Raw genomic sequence first — 19,756 nt, forward strand, 5'->3', positions numbered from 1 at the left:
GCACACATTCATCGTTTTCTCTCAGTCTCAGATGAAGAGGAAGAAATAACATCCCCGGTCTGAAGATTTCACTTCCTTTCAACCCAGCATTTTATTTATATTGATTAAAAATGTAACAGTCTGCAAGGGTTAATTTTACAATACTGAATATTTTTTTGTTTATAAACTGTACTCTGAGGCAACTGAACCAGGCAACAAAAATATGGGGAAAATGAAGTGCTTAATACATTAAAGGTTGTGATCCATTTGTTCTTCTGAAAGATTCTAAGACAGCCTCTTGTAGAATCGGAGGACGGGGAATCAGAATTGGAGCAGAGGATTTAGATGTTAAGCGGTAACTTGGATTTACCTGCAATACAAATAAGATGAAAGAAGCTACCAGGCATGGATAGTCTTCAAAATTACTGCTCCTATGTACACATGACTTCCTTGTCCTTCCTCGCTTCCAATAGCCCTTTGATAGCTCTGAGTTTCTACAGTTAAGAGGTATTGGTTGAGCTGTGTGACACGTGTTAGTGACTTATTCATGCATCAAGCATATCTTACCAGTGTTGCTTTGCTGGAAAAGGAGTGTGAAACTACACAGCATGTGAGTGAAGCATAGCATGGAAGCACCTGTGGACAGTGTATCCTACAGGCTCTGGTTGCTGGTACGTAATCGTATCTGCTGATTGTCAACTTCAGAGTTTTCCCAAACTTATCCCCTTTCAGAGATGCACAGACCTGCTTGTGGCCACTCTCTCCCAATGCATCTCAGAATCTGAAACTGGCCCGCAGCTTCCTTTCCTCTTAATTGGCAGTGTCTTTAAGATCTCTGTTCTCAACCTTGGAAAAAGAGCTGCATGCTCCCACCAGGCATTTGAAAAATAACCAAGCAGAACTCATCTTACTTTTCTCTCTTATCTTCCTGCCTTACAAGAGCTTTTAATTCTCTCTTTGCCTTTATATAAGCTAATACTAAAATGGTAATGTGAGTTTCAAGAGCTATATGTAATAAAATACAGTTGCTTCCCCTAGGAAGGTCTCTTCTAACTAAACAGCTTTCAATCACAAAGCAAAATAGGTGAAGAAAGAAAATATTCTCAGAGTAATTTCCAGTTCTAGGGCCTTACCTCCCACAATGTCGGTTTATACTGTCAGCTCGTATTTCTGTGTTTTCCTTATCCCTTTCAGCGTTTGGTACTCTTATATTACAATCTGCATCTTTGAGCTTCAGAGAGAGGGTTCCCATTGTGTTCTTCCACTTCATCTTTCTTCCTAAGACCCTTATTTATTCCGCTAAACTTTCACAGAGACAGTCTTTTGTTCTTGAGCCCTGACTAATTGCTGTTCCTCTTCATTACAGCAGCTTCTGCCTGAACCTCAGCTTCAGGGGGATCGCTCGGTCTGACCAGGCATTTTTCTAAATGTTGCTTTGCTTAAGCTGCTTTTCTCCAGGAACAGTTAGTTTGATTCCCATGCCTTATTGTCTAGGTCACAACAGATGGATAGATTTTTGGTCACCTATCTTAACTGTTTCTACAACCCAAATTTGTCATGAGTTATTTCAGCAGGAACCTATCAGCTAGAAAAATATACAGCCTTAATCTGAAAACATCAACTAATTGCTTTCCTGGGTAGGTCTTCGGATCTTAATTACACAGCACTACACAATAATAGTAATAACTTAATAAAAAGAATACTACTAACAAATATTTCTATTTTAATTTGACCTGCAGCTGGCTTTTGTTCCAAAAGTAGCCCTTCAGTACCAGTAGTTTTTAAGTAATTAATTTCTCATTCTTCTTTATTATATGGAACGAAATTGAGCTACTTATTGCTAACTGTAAATTGTTAGCTTAAAATACCTTTCCTGAAGTTGCTCTAAAGCTCAATGTGCAACTTAACAATTAGCTGCCACCTAAGACTTTCACAAGACCACCTGCTCTACTAATGTTGATGTCCATGTTCTGTGTTCTTACCACTATTTATTTCTAATGCACTGTAAATCTTCATACTGCTCCTCGGCACATTAAACACTAAGGCACATTTTATTTAGGTGCCACTTACCCATGCTGCATTTATTTAGCACTCCCACACTCTTTATATGTTGCACTCGCCAGGTCTCTGACTTTTCTCTCTTCTATTTGTGCCTTTCACTCACCTGATTATGAGCACATTTTTCAGGTACCAGAGCTGTTGCCATGCTGCTCTCTGATACAAAACTGGTGCAGTTAGAAACAGAACTATTTTGGTGAAGGTTGTGCATGTTGGTGTTATCTGAACATGAGAGAGCAAATTCTTTTTATCCTATTTGTAGGTCTGTTATGCCATCAGTGGCGTAAATTGTGCAGTCCCTTATGCAGTCATTTAGCGGCCATTCATATCCAAAAGCAGACTATGACAAAAAGTTCATTGTCACTGTCTGTAGAGATGTTTGTGTTTTCAGCTCTTACGTGTAACAGAAAGTTGCTAATGTTTTGTATTTTTCATCATTTCTCATTATGCTAAAGTTCATGCATTAATGAGAAAATGCTTCCCTAGCAGTTCTTTGGTTTTGCTCTGCCTCTTTCTTTGGTCTCTTTCATTTTCATAAGGGCTATTTGGCAAGTGCCATAGTGCCTTCCTTCAGAGGTTTGTTGTTTTTTTTTTTTTTTGGGTAGCTGCAGAACCACAATAGTTCTTTAGCAAATATATACATTATATACATATACATATATATATATATATATAAAAAAAAACCCCAGCTTATGTAACAGCCATCTTAGTGTGATTCAGAGATCTGTGTACTGGGCCTGATCAACCTCTGACTGTAATGCACATGCAGGCTATTGTGGGGGGGCAAAAGGGGCCCACTAATGACCTCTGGCATTGACTAAGGAGGAGGATTCTCTGCATAGTATTCATTGGTGAGTTGTTAAAACAATTGCTGGTATGCCGGTATGCTTAAGTGTACAACTTCTCACCCTACAACAAGAATATCCTCCCCCTCCCCAACCTCGCTCTGTTCAGCCTTGTCTGTGTAGTTAAGCAATCCCTGACCTCTCAGCAGAAGTCTCCAAGAACAAGAGCACGAGGCAATGCTGAATTATGCTGGAAACTACAGATAACTGCCTTAACTGCTTTCAGCCCTTTGGTTTGATAACCCTGACCTCAATATCAGTGAGTAAGTTTTGTTTTACATCCGGTTGCAGGTGAAACTCTTTTAAACATAACTGTATGTTTGCAGCATTTAATCGCTGTTGCCTTGACCTCCCTAGAGGAGGCAATTTTACCGAAGATGGCTTCTTCTGTGGCCTCCCGAAGTATCCGAGATCTTAAATCAGCACTTTTCGGCAATTTTCTTCCACTGCGCATGTTAGCCTCCTGCCACCTTCCCGGAGGTCCCCTCTCCTGCCGCACTGCGGTCAGCCTCCTCCAGCCGGGGGCGGCGGGGGGGCTCCGTCCCCCGGCCGCGCCGCTCCCGAACCCTGACGGGACCCCCACGTCGGGGCGCGCGCTCCGAGCCGCCGGGGGCTCCGCAGCGGCGCAGGGGGCGATGCTCGGGGCGCGCTGCCGCCCCCTCCCTCCGACGCGCCGGCTCCTCCCCTTCAAGTACCCGGGGCGGGGCTGCGCTTGCTGCAGGAACCTGCCCCCTAAGAGCCGCCTCCCGCCGCTGCTGAGCCGCCAGCCGCCGCCCGAGCCAGCCCGGCGCCGCCATGGTCTCCTGGATCATCTCCCGCCTTGTGGTGTGAGTGCGGGCGGCCGGGGCGGAGGGATGCGCGGGCCGCCTCGCAGGGCCCTTCCCCGACGGGGGCTTGAGGCTGCAGCAGTGGGGCCGGTTCTGCCCCCGCGGGGCTCCGCGCTCGGAGGGGCGGCCGTGGGGCGGGTGCTTCTCGCAGGCGGCTGCGGCCGCGAACCGGCGGGTCCGCGCGGGCTGGCGGGGCCCGAGCGCGGCGCGGCGGCGGTCGCGCGGGACCGGCGTCCCGCCGGGCAGAGGCCGCTGGCAGTGCGGGACGCCGCGAGGCGCTGAGGGGTCTGTTCTTCTGGCAGGCTGATCTTCGGCACCCTCTACCCCGCGTACTCCTCCTACAAGGCCGTGAAGACGAAAAACGTGAAGGAATACGTGAGTAGGGGTTCGCCGTGCCGGCGCAGCGCCGGCCCTGCCCTTCGCGGCTGCCCTGCAGCCCCCGGCCTGTCCCCGGGGCGAGGGCTCCGCGGGGGCGTGGGCTCAGCCAGGCCGCCTGAGCAGCGGCCCCGAGAGTCTCTGGAGAAGCGGCCGAGGAAGGGCGCGTATGAACATGGGAGGTTTAAAACCGTAAACGTGGGGAGATGCTGAGAGGTAGGGAAAGCGGGGGAAGCACTGCAGTCTGGAAGCATCTGAAAGTCCGGGACAAGTTATTTTCTCTAAGTTCATCTGTACTCTGTGTCTTTTTACTGCTTTTTCAGTGCTGCTTTTGTTTTCTTCTAGAAAGCTGAGTGATTTTGTTTGGTTTACAGTGTTGGCTTGCTTGTAATTAGTGTTTTCTGTTGATCAAGACTTCATCCTCCTTCCTTTCTGGAATCCTTCCTTTCCCCTTTCTCTGTTTCTGTCCACACCATTGATACAATTACTGTGTTTAAAACACCAGACATGTCCTAGCAATGTAATGTGTCGTTGTCGTCTTACAGAAGGGATGCTCTAAATTGGAGTGGAGATGAGCTATTTGGCTTATGGGTGAGATGAGTTTCCCTTTATCTAGAGTGAGGAATAACCTGATGGAGAAGAGAAGCAACACGGGTGAATAAGATATAATTTTCTAGTATTGCTTTGTGATGTACTCTGAGACTTTTCATCCAACTGGCTCCGTTTGCTCCTTACGAAATGACAAGCCAACAACAAATATTGCAGGATATAGGCCTTTTTTGTCTCACACTGCTTGAGTTCTCTAGAATTGCCTAGACCTTTCCGATGCGTTGGCTTAAAATTCAGCCTGCTAGTTTTTGAAGGAGATGCCAACTGAGGTGAGAGTTTTGCTCATAGTGGATGACTTTACAAACCACAAAGTCTTGCTGAGGTGTTCTGGTTTTTGGTTTGGGTTTTTACTTTTTTAATACTGGTCTCAGGAGAGAAGTCAAAATGTGAATATTCAGGAGGCATTGATAACTGATACAGTGTTTTGAGTGAGTATTAGAGATATAGTTAGAAATATTATGGGCCTTACTAAACTTGGAAGCTTGTTAGTAATAACATTAGAAACTGAAAAGCATGAAAGAGACTGTCTGAATAATTGCATGATCCTGTGACTTCAACTTTATCTTTGAAGTTATGTATGACATAGTATTGTATTACTATTGTCTTCTCTGGCTTTCCTCTCCTTTTCTATTCCAGTTGCCTATGACCTTCATTTGTTGCATGAAATGCATATTTTTTTTTTTTACCTGGAATTTTTATTCTGGCTCATGAGTGTCTGACACAGAAAGATTGCGTTCCAGTTATAGAATGTTTACTTTAACACAGACTCAGATGTCAGAGTTTTAAATTGTTGTATTGAGAACTCGAGGGGGGAAAACTTCTTTTTTTTTTTTTTTTTTTTTTTTTTTTTTTAAAGCATAGCCTATAGCATGCTTGATCTGGAGCTCAAAGACCCGGTAAATATGGAGCCTTTGAATACGTAAGCATTCTTTACAGTAAAAACCTGCTTATTTTCTGTGGGTAGGTTAGCTGTTGAGGTACATAAATGCTCTGTTTCCCTGCAGAATGCAAACACTGTGTTGATCTGATTTTTCTTTTGGTAGATGTTACCTAAATTGCTCTAAGACTCTGCTAATCTGATGGTGAAAAAGAAATGAGATACAGTATCTGCGTATCATAAAATTGTCTAACAATAATACCAACTAGTCACCTGGTTGGAAGCCACACTAGGGCTGAGGTGGAAAAGTGTGGCATTCATTTTTGGGATTTGTTTAATGCTTTGATACAGTTTTCTTTAAGTAGGTATTTCTGGTATTTATTTGAACTACTAAAACTGATCTTGTATATAAATTATTTCTTTTTGAGAGGACTACATCAGAAGTGAGCATTTAGATGTTGAACTGCCATCTACCTAATTCACTTATCTTTGGAGGGCTTCTTCCATCTCAATATAAGTGGAAAGATGAGGAAAAAAACAGTTTTGTTAAACACAGGAAAGGGGGCCAATATTTGTTCACACTGTTCTTCGTGTGAAAAGTCAGTGAAAAACTCGAGTGCTGTGTTGCATGTTTTCAAAGCCAGCTGTGTCTATATACTACTTGCTCATAGTGCTTAAGAGCCAACATTGGTGGCAGAGAAAGATCTTACAGGTGTATCTGTGCTAGAGGGTGTAGTGTGTTGAAGACTGAGTTGACATGGACCAAGCTACCACAAGTAGTGCATCAGTGGTTTCGGAGTAGAGTGCAAACTTACTCTTCCCCAGCGTGATAGAAACTTATAATAAGTCCTTGAGCAGCTGTGACAAACTGCTTCTAGTAGCTCAGACTGTTTTAAAAAGTAATCGCTTTCTTTTTATGTGTCATCTTCAGCTTTGGTTAAATCTACATTCCAATTACACTTTTGCTTTTACTAAATTTATTTAGATTCTTGGTGCAAGCTGGGGAAACTACTTATGTGCAGTTAGGTGAAGTTGGTGGTCATCAGCTTGAGCAGCAAAGACCTGACTCCTTTTTAATAGATTCAAAAAAAATATAGCCTGGTTTGACTCTCAGTTTTTGGAGGTGTTTGTTTGGATTACAAACATCATAAGGGGAAAAAAAAAAAGATATTTTTCTCCTCTGCTTTCTGCTCTTCTAGTTTCTGATCGTCTGCACTTCAGGGACTTCTAGAGCTAGAAGCTGAATCCTTCTAGTTTATTTAAGAGCTGTATTTCTTTTTTTCTTTGGCTGTAGGGTGTAGGGTGGCAGGAGAAGACAGAGGGCAAGAGACCTGTCTCCAGTATCAAAGATGTGAACACGGAACACACAGTTTATTTAAACAGTAAACAAAGCAATATTTTCTGTTCTTCTCAGTTCCTCTTCTAATACTCCTGAGCATTCTGTGAGCAGAATGAAAAGGTCTAAGGAGCAATGAGCTTATGGTTTCATCAGGCTGTCTACAGTGACCACTCCTGAGTGACATGAGCTAATTTATGTGACCATAATAGTTTTCTCGAAGAAAAAGCAGAGGCTGAAAGCTCATTATTTTACATTTAATGACATTTAGCAACAAAATGTCAACTGTAGATCAATCAGCATAGATTCGTTTCTGAATTCTTTAATCAGCTCATACCTAATCCTCTGGACACAAAAGTATCTTCTGCACATTTTGTCATCTTGTTATTTGCAACCTTTTCCGGATCTTTCATGAAGATGAGCAGCACACTTCTCAGCACTGATTCCTGTGGGATTCCACTGGTAACTTTCCTCATTGTGAAACATGGCCATTTGTTTTTATCCTTTGTTTCCTCTCTTTTAACCAAGTGTTAATCCTCAGGAGTCCTTTCCTTTTTATCCTTGACAATTTTCTTTCTTTGAGTGTTTGTTTAGGCCTGTTGGAAACTTTGTAGAAACTCCATACACCCTGCCTATAAGGGAAGCTGCTGTAGCAAGAGCTTATGGAAACCTAAGAATTCTGCTACGCTTTCTGAAAAAAAAAGACTCTTCATTGTGTTATATGTATCTGCTAATTGCTTTTGTTATTATTGCCTTCATTTTGCCTAATACTGAAGTCAGATTTGCTGGTATGTAACTTCTCTGAAATCTCTCATCCATTGGGATCCCGGTTTGCCATCTTTGATGATGATTTATGTTGCTGCACTGAACAGGTAACCAATAATGTCATAGAGATGCTTTAGAAGTCACGTGAATGACACCTGGTCCTGTCCAAACTGGTGATACCGGGGGGGGGGGGGGGGAGGAGGCAGAAGAGTGCCATAAAATACAAGTTTTGATACTTTCAGTTGTGACAAGATTGCACAGTAAAGTGGAAATAATTTGAGCTGCTACGTGATCTTCAAAACCATCCACTGTGTTAGATAGGTTGGAGGCAGGATAATTTTACTGGGTTTTTTTAGAAAGCTTTGGAGGGTCTTTCAAGAACAGATCACCACATTTTCCAACACATGCAAGTTTGGGGAAATATCTGCTTTTATAACTTCATTTGCTGTAACAAAGACTGTCGCTAAACTGTTCATAATGTAATATGTGGATTTAATATGTGGAATTTCCTTGATCCAGTTTAGTTCTCCTTTCTCATTCTTGATAACGCTGAGTGTTAAGTTGCTTTTAGCAAAGGTGACTTCTTCTTTGTATTTATCTGCCACTTTACAATTATTTTTACTTCTTAACAGCATAGAAAACTGGCAATTTCTCTTAAGGTATTGACTCTTCTGCTACTCGAAACTTTTGGGTAGCGGTTCTTATAATTGAGCTGATTTCTCTTTAGGAATAATTGGCCTGTAGCTGAGAGACTTGTTACTAAAACAGCAGACAGTGAGTGTGTGTGTGTGTTATGGGGGAATTATTTTATGTTTGTTTTGGAGGAAATACCTACTGCTCCAGAGAAAGATGTGAGGAAGTAGGGTGATAGATGATGGGCATACAGATGTGCTGTAACAGCAAAGTACACTTTGTAAACTATACTCAAGACCTTAAACAAGAAGATAAGGTTGATGCAACATGTTCTTTGCTTTCTTACCTTTCTTACTGAGCCTTTATTTAAAAATAAAAGAAAAATGCTCACGTAATTTCTGGGAGTAATGATTAAGGCAAAGAATGCTTATTAATGAATTGGAGCAAAATACTATATATGTTGGTTTGGTGTTGTTTTTGTTTTTTCCTTCCCAAGAAAAAACTTTAAATCAAGAAAATACAGGGGTACAGTTGAAACTAAACTTTTCATATGCCTGTATATATATTTATTACAAAAACAATGATATATGATAGACTGTAACTCTTTAAAGTTAACTACTTATTCTTTTTAGATATCTTATTTGGGGCTTTAACACTCTTGTATCATGGTGTTGTTATAGAGCCTGCATTCATCAGTGTGTGTGTATGTATTTTTCTATTTAGAACACATTAATCCTACATGTTTTCGCAAACTATAACGTACCATTTGGTATGTGACCCTGTCTATTACTGATTATATATGCCTTCTTGTTGTTGAAATAATCTTCATGTGTGGAGATGATGAGTCAATTCTACTGAGAAGACATTTCACTTTTGTCTGCTTTCTGATGGGTGACTGCTCTTTTGCAGGTGAAGTGGATGATGTACTGGATTGTGTTTGCCTTTTTTACCACTGCAGAAACACTCACTGACATTGTTCTTTCTTGGTGAGTTCCTTGGCTGCATGGGGTTTTTTTTGTTGGTGGTTTTTTTTTGTTTGTTTGTTTTTGGGGGGTTTTTTTGGGTTTTTTTTTGTTTGTTTTTTTTTTAAAGAAGACAGGAGTAGTGTTAAGATGGTACTAATAAACTGTCTATCCTTTAGTAGTTTTCCTGTGAAGAGTCTGCAAGTTTTTAGAAATCATGGGTAGTAGCTGCTGTCATAGCTTTTTCATCTTCTATATTTGCAAATACTTAGGATTAATACGCGGTATCTGTAAGAGGATCTTCATCCATCCATAACATAAAATATTTTTGAGAAGCTGTTCATGTGAACTGGTAAAGACTGAGAAATGATGGTCTAGAAGATGCTTGAAAAAATAAAAACATGGTAGAAGGGACTTGTTTTGCTTTGCTAGCCTGTTGTGTGGAGGAGCAGGTCAGATGCATGTCTGAGCTCTGGACGGTGTTTTACATGATGAAATTGTTTTCCACTAGTGGGAGTGGGTTGGAGTGGAGTTGGAGAAGCAGATTCTTAATCCTTTCAGTGCTGTGTGTCATTCCTGGCAATATGGAGGGCTCCAAAAACAACAAATTATTGTTACATGTCTTAACTGAACCTTTGGAACTGTATATGTTCAGTTTCTTCATTAATTTAGTGTTTTGAGCTTTGCACACATCTCTGAAAGAATGCTGATCAAGAGTTGCATCTTTTAAAGAAACATGAAATGGCTACACATGCCTTACAAAAGTGCTCAGCAGTTTTGCCTTTTCCTGCATAAAGTTTGAAAAGCAGACAAAGACCTAAAAAGTACAAGAGCTTTGGCTTGTTCATGTACTTAAAATGGACCCTTGAAAACAGAAGTCTCTTACTACTAATAGAGACAGTAGAAAGTTTGCATTCACTTGTTTCAATTTCTGCTGCTGTATCTTCCTAGAAACTTTAATGGGTAAGGGCTAGACATGAAAGACTTACATGCTGTCTGGTCTTTTTCATTTGCACTGATCCTCCTTTTGTGTCTTATCTGAGGAGTACCTACTGGAAGTTTCAGAAACTGAGCCGTCAGCCTTAGCAGGAGCTTGAGATTTGTTGAGATATGTAGTTGAAAGCTTTGGAAAACAAGAAGGAAACTAATGTGATATTAACATCCAGTGGATACTTTCTGAACAAACCTCAGAATGATGAGTGTAGCTATCGGATTGTAATTTGGTGTGTTTGCAGGGCTGAGAGATGCCCTGTTTATGGAGTTTTCATGGCTATGGATGAAAGAGTAAATGAGACTCGAAGAAGGTATGTCCTAGGATTCCAGAGATGGTTCTGCTATTCTGACCTGATACATCAATTCTTTTGTTTCTGAGTCTTTGTCTTGCCTTTGCTCTTTCTGCCTATGCTGCTCTCTGCCAGTTATCTCCATCTGTCTCTGTGCTGATCTTGATTCTACTTCTCCATCTTTCTCTCCCTCTCTCCTTTTTTTTTTTTTTTTCTTTCCCTCTTTCTCTCAGGTTTCCCTTTTATTTCGAGCTGAAAATCGCATTTGTGATTTGGCTGCTCTCCCCTTACACCAAGGGCTCCAGTGTCCTCTACAGGAAGTTTGTGCACCCAACGCTCTCCAATAAGGAGAAGGTACTCACTGTTTGTTAGAAGATACTGACCTGTGTGGGAGCGACTGACTTCTGATTCAGTTATGGCACAATAAAAACTGAAATGTGTGAATCATGCTTGTGCTGACATTAGTGAATGTAGAGCGATTCTGCCTCTGACAACCGTGTCATACCGTGGCTTACTGAAGATTGTAATGTAGCCAGTAGTTTGCCTAATGCTTAGAAAGCATGTCTGGCTAACCCAGTGTCATGAGCCCTTATAGTCACTGTCAGTAGTTAAGCTCTTTGAATCGCGATAGGAGCAGCATGTTCTGCAGCTATGCTGGTTTTTTTCACATTGTCAGTATAAGCAAGTGCTTTGTTTCTGTTATTACAATTTGGAGATAGCATACTTTAAGTAAAAGTTGCATTTTCAAGCTTTCTGTAAGTAGCAGAGTAGCTGCAGTTGTGTGATCAATGACAGCTAATGCTAGCAGCCTGGAAAAGTGTCCAGATGAGCTTTGGGTTTTTAAGGGTGATGGTGGGGAGACTTTGATCATGTTTGTAACGAGGAGCTAAATGCCGTGTTCTACATTGCCTTCCTAGGAAATTGATGAATACATTACTCAGGCTCGTGACAAGAGCTACGAAACCATGATGCGAGTTGGCAAGAGAGGGTTAAACCTTGCTGCCAGTGCAGCAGTTACTGCAGCTGCAAAGGTAATGCAATGCTTTCTGTAACATTCAGGGATTCCCCAGCAATTTAGTTTTGTGTGCTAGCAATTAGTGCTATGGGTCTGTTAGGGATGCTGGTACTTCTTGTCACTAATCTGCTTTTCCTTTCCTCCAGTTTGCCTTGCAGTCAATCCCATCCTTTGACTTATGAAAAGTGGAGGAACAGTGGAATGGACTGTGCTTTAACCTTTTCCCTGTTGTCTTGGGAGCATAGTTTTCTTTTTCCCTTCCATGTTTTTTTTCAGAGTACCCTAGTGGGGAAGAGAGCAACTTTCCTCTTCTTTTGAGTAATCCTACGTGAGGTGATCTTGGTGAAAGCTGAGTGCCCTTTACCCTAATTTTTATATCCTCTTAGGGTCAAGGAGTTTTGTCTGAGAAGCTGCGAAGTTTCAGCATGCAGGATCTCACTCTGATCCGGGATGAAGATACTGTGCATATGCGAAGCCATGAGCCACAGCTGCACCCTTCTGGTGGGAGTCTTCTTGAAACCATTGAGGATTCAGGTACAGAACACCTCTGCTGGGCCATCGTATGAGGCCTCATATGGTGAGCCAGGAGGGGAGGAGGGGTTCCCTGGACTCTTCATGCATTGGGTCTCAGAAGGACTACAAGATTCCAAATTATTTGTGAGAAATTGCATTGTCTTCCCTAGTCCCTTCCCATCTACTAACGCATCTCTGTGGTTTTTGGATTATCTTTCTTAAGGACTATGGACATCTCCCTTTAATGTGGCCCTTCAGGATGGGGCATTTTAGACTTCATGTGATTTTTCAAAAGTATTTACTAAAACTTTCTCTGTTATTCCTTAGCTTCCTGTTACTCCTCAGGAGAGGAGAGCAGTGTTGCACAGAGGTCTAATGGAACTCCATCGGAGGCTAGAACAGACCCATCAGATGAAGATGCAGGAGACAAACTTCCTAAACGTACCCAGAGTCTCAAAACTCCGAAGAAGACGACAAAAGCTGAGGTGAGCTGGTGTGTAAATTATTTCCAGCACAGACATTGATTTGTGAGCTTTGTTGGAAGGCTTTGGCTTCATAGTCTCAGTGCATTTAAAAGCCGTTTATATAAACTTTGTTGGACTAAGTCTCTGCTAGTTGAGCCCTACATCAGAGGACTTGCTGTCTACTTGCTGTGTGTCATAGTTCAGCCCCGATCAGGACCAGACTACGCAGTCTCTCTCTCGCTCCCCCCACCCTCCGAGAGAATAGGGGGAGATGATATAAGAAAAACGGCTCGAGGTTTGAGATAAGGACGGGAAGAAATTTGTAAAGTTACCGTTACAGGCAAAACAGACTCGACTTGGGGAAAAACACTCATTGATTTCTAAAACTAGCAGGAGAATGAGACAGGGAACAAGATAACCTCCCCCCACCCCTCCCTCTTCCCGGGCTTAACATTATCTCTACCACCTTCCCCTCCCGAGCGGCGCGGGGGGGGAAAAGGGAATGGGGGTCACGGTCAGTTCATCATGCGTTGTTTCACGCCGCTGTATCATCATCAGGGGAAGAACTCCTCGCATTCCTCCTCTGCTCCAGCGTGGGGTCCCTCCCACGGGCCGCAGTCCTTCGTGAAACTGCTCCAGCGTGGGTCATCTCTTCCACGGGGTGCAGTCCCTCTAGAACAGCTGTCCCAGCGGGCCCTCCACGGGCCACAGCCTCCTTCAGGCCTCCACCTGCTCCAGCATGGGGTCCTCCACGGGCTGCAGGTGGATCTCTGCCCCTCTGTGGACCTCCATGGGCTGCATGGGGACAACCCGCTCCACCATGGTCTTCACCACGAGTTGCAGAGGAATCTTGGCCAGGAGCCGCATTACTCCTCCCCCTCCTTCTTCACTGACCTTGGCGTCTGCAGCCGTTCCTCACAACAGGCTGGCAGACGTCTCTCAGGATCCTTTTTACACCTTATTCACTTCTCATCTCCTCTCCACTTCTTGCAGCCAGGCCGGGCCGAATTGGGCCCAGTCTGCTGCCTGGCGGGAGGCCAGAGGGTGAGGCCTGCAAGGCCCATGAGGCTCGCGCCTCCCCCTCTCTGCCCCCCGCTCAGCTGCTTCACATCTTCTCCCCCTCTTTTTCCTGTTTTCCCCTATTTAAATACGTTATCGCAGAGGTGTTATCACGGGACATTCTGCTACCAATTGGCTCGGCCTTGGCCAGCAGCGGGTCCGCCCTAGGCCCGGCCGAGTCCACTGAGGAAAGGGGAGCAACTTCTAGCAGTTTCCTACAGAAGCTGCCACCTTAGGCCCCCCCTCACTAACAAAACCAGAACACTGTGCTAGTCTCTAGCTTTTGTATTTTTATCATGCCTGTAAGCCTCTGACATAAACCAGGATCCAGCTTTGTTTTCATTCAGGTTTTGTGTTGAAGGGTGGGGCATTAGATATTTTTAACATATTTTCTTGACTGTATCCTCTCTCCTGTCTCTTACAATCTGAATATATAATACTACTGTGACGTTTATCCCTGGGACAGACACTTTGTCCTCATCTAAAATGCAACTGTTTAGTACCCTCTTAGGCCTTCCTGGACTTCTGCATGTTGGATATGGGGAAAACGTGATTTCCCCATCCCCTCTGCTCTCTCGCAACACTAGGATTTTGTCTTGAAGTTTGAGTCACTGTTGAGCTGTCCCCTCCATATGACCATGTGGTGATCCAAGATATTTACAGCCATTCAGATGGGACATGAGTTGCCTGTATTATTATTATTAAAACAAGCCATACACAAAAATAAGTGCAGTTGTGTTCAAAAGCCATTTTAGCTTAACAATCTTTTGTTCAGCTGTTGGTGTTTTGTAGAATATGTTTTTCGAGGTTCTGACTCTTACTTGAGTGTTTCTTGTGGTTTGACTTATACATGATAAAATGCTTCCCCCTTCTTGTGGAGCTGGCATCCTATTTGCTTGATTCAACTCAGACTCCTAAATTACTTTTTTTTAAAGATAAAGAGTGCTATATGACTAGTTTCCATTGTTGAACTTTTCAGGCTAAATATCAAATAATTTGAAGGAAAGTAGTTGCTTAAAGCATCATTTAAAGTCATACTGTTAACCTGATTTTACAGTGTGCAGGACACCTTTCATGTGATTAAATACTCTTTGTAACAGAATCACAGAATAGTGAGGTTGGAGGGGACCTCTGGAGATCATCTGGTCCAACCCCACTGCTCAAGCAAGGCCATCTAGAGCTGGTTTCCCAGGATGGGAATAAGTCCAAGGATGGACATAAATGTCTAAAGATGCATTTAAAATAAGCCTGGATCTTTTTTTAAATACCCAAGACTTACTTCTGAGCTGACCGCCCTGCTTTCTTCTTTAGCATATTGGACAGGAGCAGGGAAACAGGAGGAACAAAATTTGATTCCAGGCTTTTTAGTAAGGAAATTTTAAAGTGAAATAATGAAAAGACACTAACAACTTTTCTATGCTGTTTATTGTGAATACAGAGATTCCAGTAAAGCCCTTTGCAGGCATGTTGGGTTTTTTGCTCAGTCTGTTTAGATCATTGGTTCAGATGTAGGAATTGTAGGATCTTTGACTAAGATCTCTGAGATTGCCTGGAAGGGCTGAATGCATTTCAGATCATAAATGCACTCTTTTTGCCCGTATCTAGAATGAAAGACACAGTGTGCAAACTAGTTCAAGATGTTTCTACATCTTTCAGAGAACAGCATTTGAGATGACAATCAAGAAGCAGAAAAGTTATAGCAGTGAAGTGTGATGTAAATGTTACCAGTTAGAAATATCACTATGTCAAGTCAGCTGAACTTGATTTTATTAGCACACTTGTCCTGTTTTAGAACGTCTTCCTCTCCTGGCTGCTATTTGATGGATGTGCTCAGAGTTATTTGTTTAGTAACCAAAACCAAAGGGAATGGTGAAATAGCCTTTTGGAAACGACGGATGACGTGAATATTTCACTCTGCATTCTTGTGTCTTTCTGTTAGATATGTAGATATTAAACTAACCTAACCTAAGACACCTCTCTTTCTTTCTTCTCAGCTTCCAGTAAGAAGTGTGAAAGCCCGCCCTAAGAAGAAAGCTGTGGGCTCTCTTGCTTCTGGCGAGTCATCCTAAGGAGACATCCCCCTCCCCAGCACCTATCTCTGTCCCGGGATTTGCCTGTCACTTGTGAGGGGAAACTCGCCAAAGGAAGGGAGCTGAGATTCATGTACATAACAGATAACTGCTTTGTAGAGCTCATTCCAAGGCAAGGGGGAGGCTGGGATTCAGAAAATGGAGTAGAGGATACATATCCTCAGGAATTTTCTCCCTTTCAGCTCTCTGTTGGAGGGAATGCTGATATATCTGTACATAGCCTGTTGCTTTGGAATTCCCACTGTATAACCCTAGTTGGGGAGAATCTTTGCTGGAGGAGCTGACTAGGGTTAGAGACATCCATGGCACAGACACTGGAAAAAATATTAGACACTGGAGTTCCACAGGGAAGGGTGGCTCCCTAAAATGTCTTGTCTTGCTCTGGATATTCTTCTGCAGCTATGTGTTAAGGAGTGCCCACCATGATTCATCCTCCTTAAGAATGGACCGTACCTGTCATGTCCATCCCCTTGGAGAAGGTGACTGAAATGGTGTGTGCCGAGTGCTTTTGAACATAAAGGACTAGCTCATGGGAGGAGTATGCTAGATTCCCATTACTAGTACTGTAAGATGAAGAGATTTGGTTTTTATTTTATTTGTTTTCTGGAAAATGAAGGGAGATACTTGAAAAACCAAGTAATGAAGAAAATGTGCTGTTATAGGCACGTGTGATGGAGTAGATACAGCTATCTGTAAAGTTAACTATTGAGAAGGGAAGTTAGGCATCTGTAAGATTTTGGCTATTTTTGAAGCTGCTTGAATTTCATTTCAGGCTGTTATTCACTTTGATTCCTGTGAAAGTGTCAGAGTGAGGCAAATCCAATGCAGTAGGATAAGTTGGCAGGGAGACTGTTGCATTGCCATTTAGTGGTTAAACTCCATGTCATCCTGATGCTTGTTACTACAGACAAATTCTTTCATTCTAGCAGACGGTTGGGGAAAATCTGGCTCAATATAATCTGTGGGCATACCTGAGAATTTCAAAAGCCTTTATGTCTCAGCTTTAGGAGATCCAGTTGTCAGGGCATGAGAACTGATAAATAGCTGATGTACGAATTTTGCTAATTCCAGGGTTCCATTTATGTGGGGTAAAAAGCAGGGAGTAGGGCACAATACTGGGATTAATCAGTCCTCTTGATTTATCCTACTGCAGCCCTTGCACAACTGTTCTGTCTGACCACGTGCCATGTTTATCAATGTCCTGAGACTTGAGCAGTAGGTAACACTTGGGACAGAACCACATTGAACGTAGAATATGTATTGTGGGAGTGAAATTGCAGTGCTGCAGAGAAAATTTGCATCATACAAAGCTATACTGGATTCTTATCTGTTGAACAGTGTTAAGGGGAGATCCCCTGTACATGTGCCAACAGAATCAATGGGAGTTTGAGATGAGTGAGACTTCTGTTGTTGAGATCTATAGTGGAGGAGCACCATTATAGATGTGGTTGTCTGAATGAATACTTGGTGATCTTAATCTTTACTGAAACTGGTTAATCAAAGGAACCTGGCTCCTCCTTCTCTACTGAAGACCATTCTTAGCTCTAAGTGCAGACATTTGTGTTTGCCCATGGCTTTTGCTGTCACATTTCTGAAATTATGGTAGACTCTTCACAGAGCCAGTATTTTGCTGTTGACAGTGTGTAGAAGCACTTCTGCAAGTAAAAATTCCCCAAGTATTTCTGTCCTAAAGAATAGCCCTTCAAAAGTTTGTGAAGTTGAAGATTAGAACTGATTTTTTTTTTTTTCTTGTTTCCCGTTGTCTTGGTGGCAAAGTGTTATTAATTGACTAGTTATTTTAGGAAACCAATTAAGTTGGTTTTACTTTTATTTGTAGCTTTTAAAATTTGAAATATTGACAAACCAGGTCAGAAATTTGCATCTTGTCAGAAATACTTGTCCTAAATTATCCACAAGGCCTTATCCAGAAGCCGGTAGAAAAACCTTGATTTGGTTTTGCGTTTCACAAAAAACCCCGAGTATTTTGTTCTTTTTAGTTTATTAGCAAACATAGTACTATGCACTAGTATATGCAAAGGCATGTCCTGAAGCAGGAATTCTTTCTGTTTCCAAAGGAAATTCCTCCCTCCATACAAGGGATAAAAACCTATACTGATTATGTGGAAGATTCAGTTATGAGGAATTACTGTCCTAGATTTTACTGGACTGAGCAAGACAGAACCATTATCATCTATATACCAAGTATCTCCATGACCAAATTTCTTGAAGTGTTTTCTTTTTTTTTTTTTAACTAAAAATTTCCATAGTGAATAATTCATATACATCATTGTGAGGGACTTGATTTGGAAGTCAAGGATTGGTTGGTCTCCCCTTATGCTGATCTTCACGCCCTTTCCTTGTGCATGCGTTGTGATAGTCTCAGATTACTCGGTTTTCATACAGTGACATTGCAGAATGTTCTCTAGAATCAGTTCATTTGTACTAACTCTTCCTGCTTTGAAGCACAGGAATAATTTCTGAATACTCTGTTTTGGCATTTAGATTTACTTTTGTCTTCCTGAGCTAGGTCCTGTGCCTTCTGGTTGTAAGAGAGTCTGGAGTAGAGTCAGGGACTATTATCTAGTGTGTGATACAAAGCTGATGATGTCAACCAGCAGAACTTACCCAGAGCAAGAACAATGTCTTATCATGGACATTTATTTTCTTCTTCCAGTACAAATGTGACTGCTGGATTGTGCTCTGCTTGATCAAGGCCTCTGCAGATGTGCCACCACCCACATGACCTCTTAGCGAGTTTCTAGATATAGTTCTGCATTGGATGGTGTGGTCTTGCATAGAAATTCTCTTGTTAATGAGAACGCTGAATGTGCTGTTTTGATAAAATGCTTTTATCAGCTGTTGTTCAGTGTTTCCAGCAGAAAATACTGGAATGTAGTTTCTCTTTAGTATCATCTCTGGGCTTCATTGTGCAATTAAGCAAATGGTTAAATCTTCACCTAGCAGTAGAACCCATTGTGTTCAATAAGTGTTTATACCCCTTTCATAATATGCCTGAGCACGGAGAGAAACACAGTAAGAGAAAATAATACCTGAAGCACGGTGGGGGGATTGGTGGTGGTACATGTTGTGTGTCTAAAATTTATCCTAAAATACCTGTACCGTGAGATACAAAGTGAAGCCATGACTGCCTTTTGGAAAGAAGTGGTGTATCTCCACACTTTGTAATACTATAATTCAGTGTTCTGCTATTGGAAAATGGTGAAATATGGTTTCCCTTCTGAGGCACTTAATGATTTGCTGCATAAAAGGGAAAAAATGTTTTCTTACTTGGCAGTATCCTCCATGGTAGGTAAGAAATAGGAAAATAAAGGGGAGACTGCAGTCGAGTTTTAAACCTACACTTCTAGTAAATATCTTGATTTCTTACTGTTCTTTGAGTTTCAGATTCTCCAGCCTTATGTCTCAGAGTCTGGGGGACTGATTTCTTTTAGACTAGATTAACCTCCTTGGTAGGTAGAGGGTGTATTAGAGAGAGAGATTCTGATACTCTTAAAATTGCAAAGCTTGTTCTGGGGAAGCTACACCTTCCTCCCATTTTAATTAATTGAGTCCCATTCATTGTCCCTTTGCAGTGCTAGGCTTTCTTTTTTATACATCCCTCTTGGAAGTATGACTCCCTCACAATATATGGCCAAGTCATTTCTGCCTTGAAAAGTGACATTTCTACAGAACCACAACTTTCCAGAAATTGTTATTTATTCTTTGCCGTCTTAATCAGAAGGAAATATAGTGCCTTAGGAGGAAAGTGATATAACTATGGAATACTCTGCTGGTTCTCTGATCTGCACATAGCATTGGTATCAAGGAGGCTTGCATGGTAACTGTGAAGTGTCATTGTGTACTTGAGAGCAGCTGTTGAACTGAGCTGAGTTTTCCTGTCTGTTTTCCAAACTTGCATGTAATGCTGGAAAGCCTGAGTTATTGCCTAAGAGAGAAATATTGGGGAAAAAACAAATATCCTTCTTTCTGATGGGGTCACTGTATTGTCACATTACTTTGCTACTTGCTGGGGAGATGCTGAGTCACATCTCTTTGTAACTGGTCA

At 42.1% G+C, this 19,756-nt stretch overlaps 1 protein-coding gene across 1 annotated transcript; it reads left to right on the forward strand.

Annotated features, from left to right (window-relative positions):
* The first annotated feature begins 3,614 nt into the window (after positions 1-3,614).
* On the forward strand, positions 3,615-17,636 carry REEP2 (receptor accessory protein 2). Its single transcript, XM_086758889.1, has 8 exons — positions 3,615-3,709; positions 4,012-4,084; positions 9,214-9,290; positions 10,783-10,903; positions 11,467-11,580; positions 11,951-12,098; positions 12,405-12,562; positions 15,595-17,636. Exons 1-8 carry the CDS (start codon positions 3,678-3,680, stop codon positions 15,667-15,669), a joined length of 798 nt encoding a protein of 265 aa, XP_086615015.1. The 5' UTR covers positions 3,615-3,677; the 3' UTR covers positions 15,670-17,636.
* Positions 17,637-19,756: the final 2,120 nt, after the last annotated feature.

Source organism: Chlamydotis macqueenii, chromosome 14, assembly GCF_036417535.1.
Source record: "Chlamydotis macqueenii isolate bChlMac1 chromosome 14, bChlMac1.mat, whole genome shotgun sequence".
Lineage (NCBI taxonomy): Eukaryota > Metazoa > Chordata > Aves > Otidiformes > Otididae > Chlamydotis > Chlamydotis macqueenii.

Bases quoted from the DNA above. Each gene is read 5' to 3' on its own strand.
- REEP2 (XM_086758889.1), top strand. From the start codon at position 3,678: ATGGTCTCCTGGATCATCTCCCGCCTTGTGGT. The intron at 4,085-9,213 runs GTGAGTAGGGGT...GCTCTTTTGCAG, and splicing joins CGAAAAACGTGAAGGAATAC to GTGAAGTGGATGATGTACTG. The intron at 9,291-10,782 runs GTGAGTTCCTTG...TCTTTCTCTCAG, and splicing joins ACTGACATTGTTCTTTCTTG to GTTTCCCTTTTATTTCGAGC.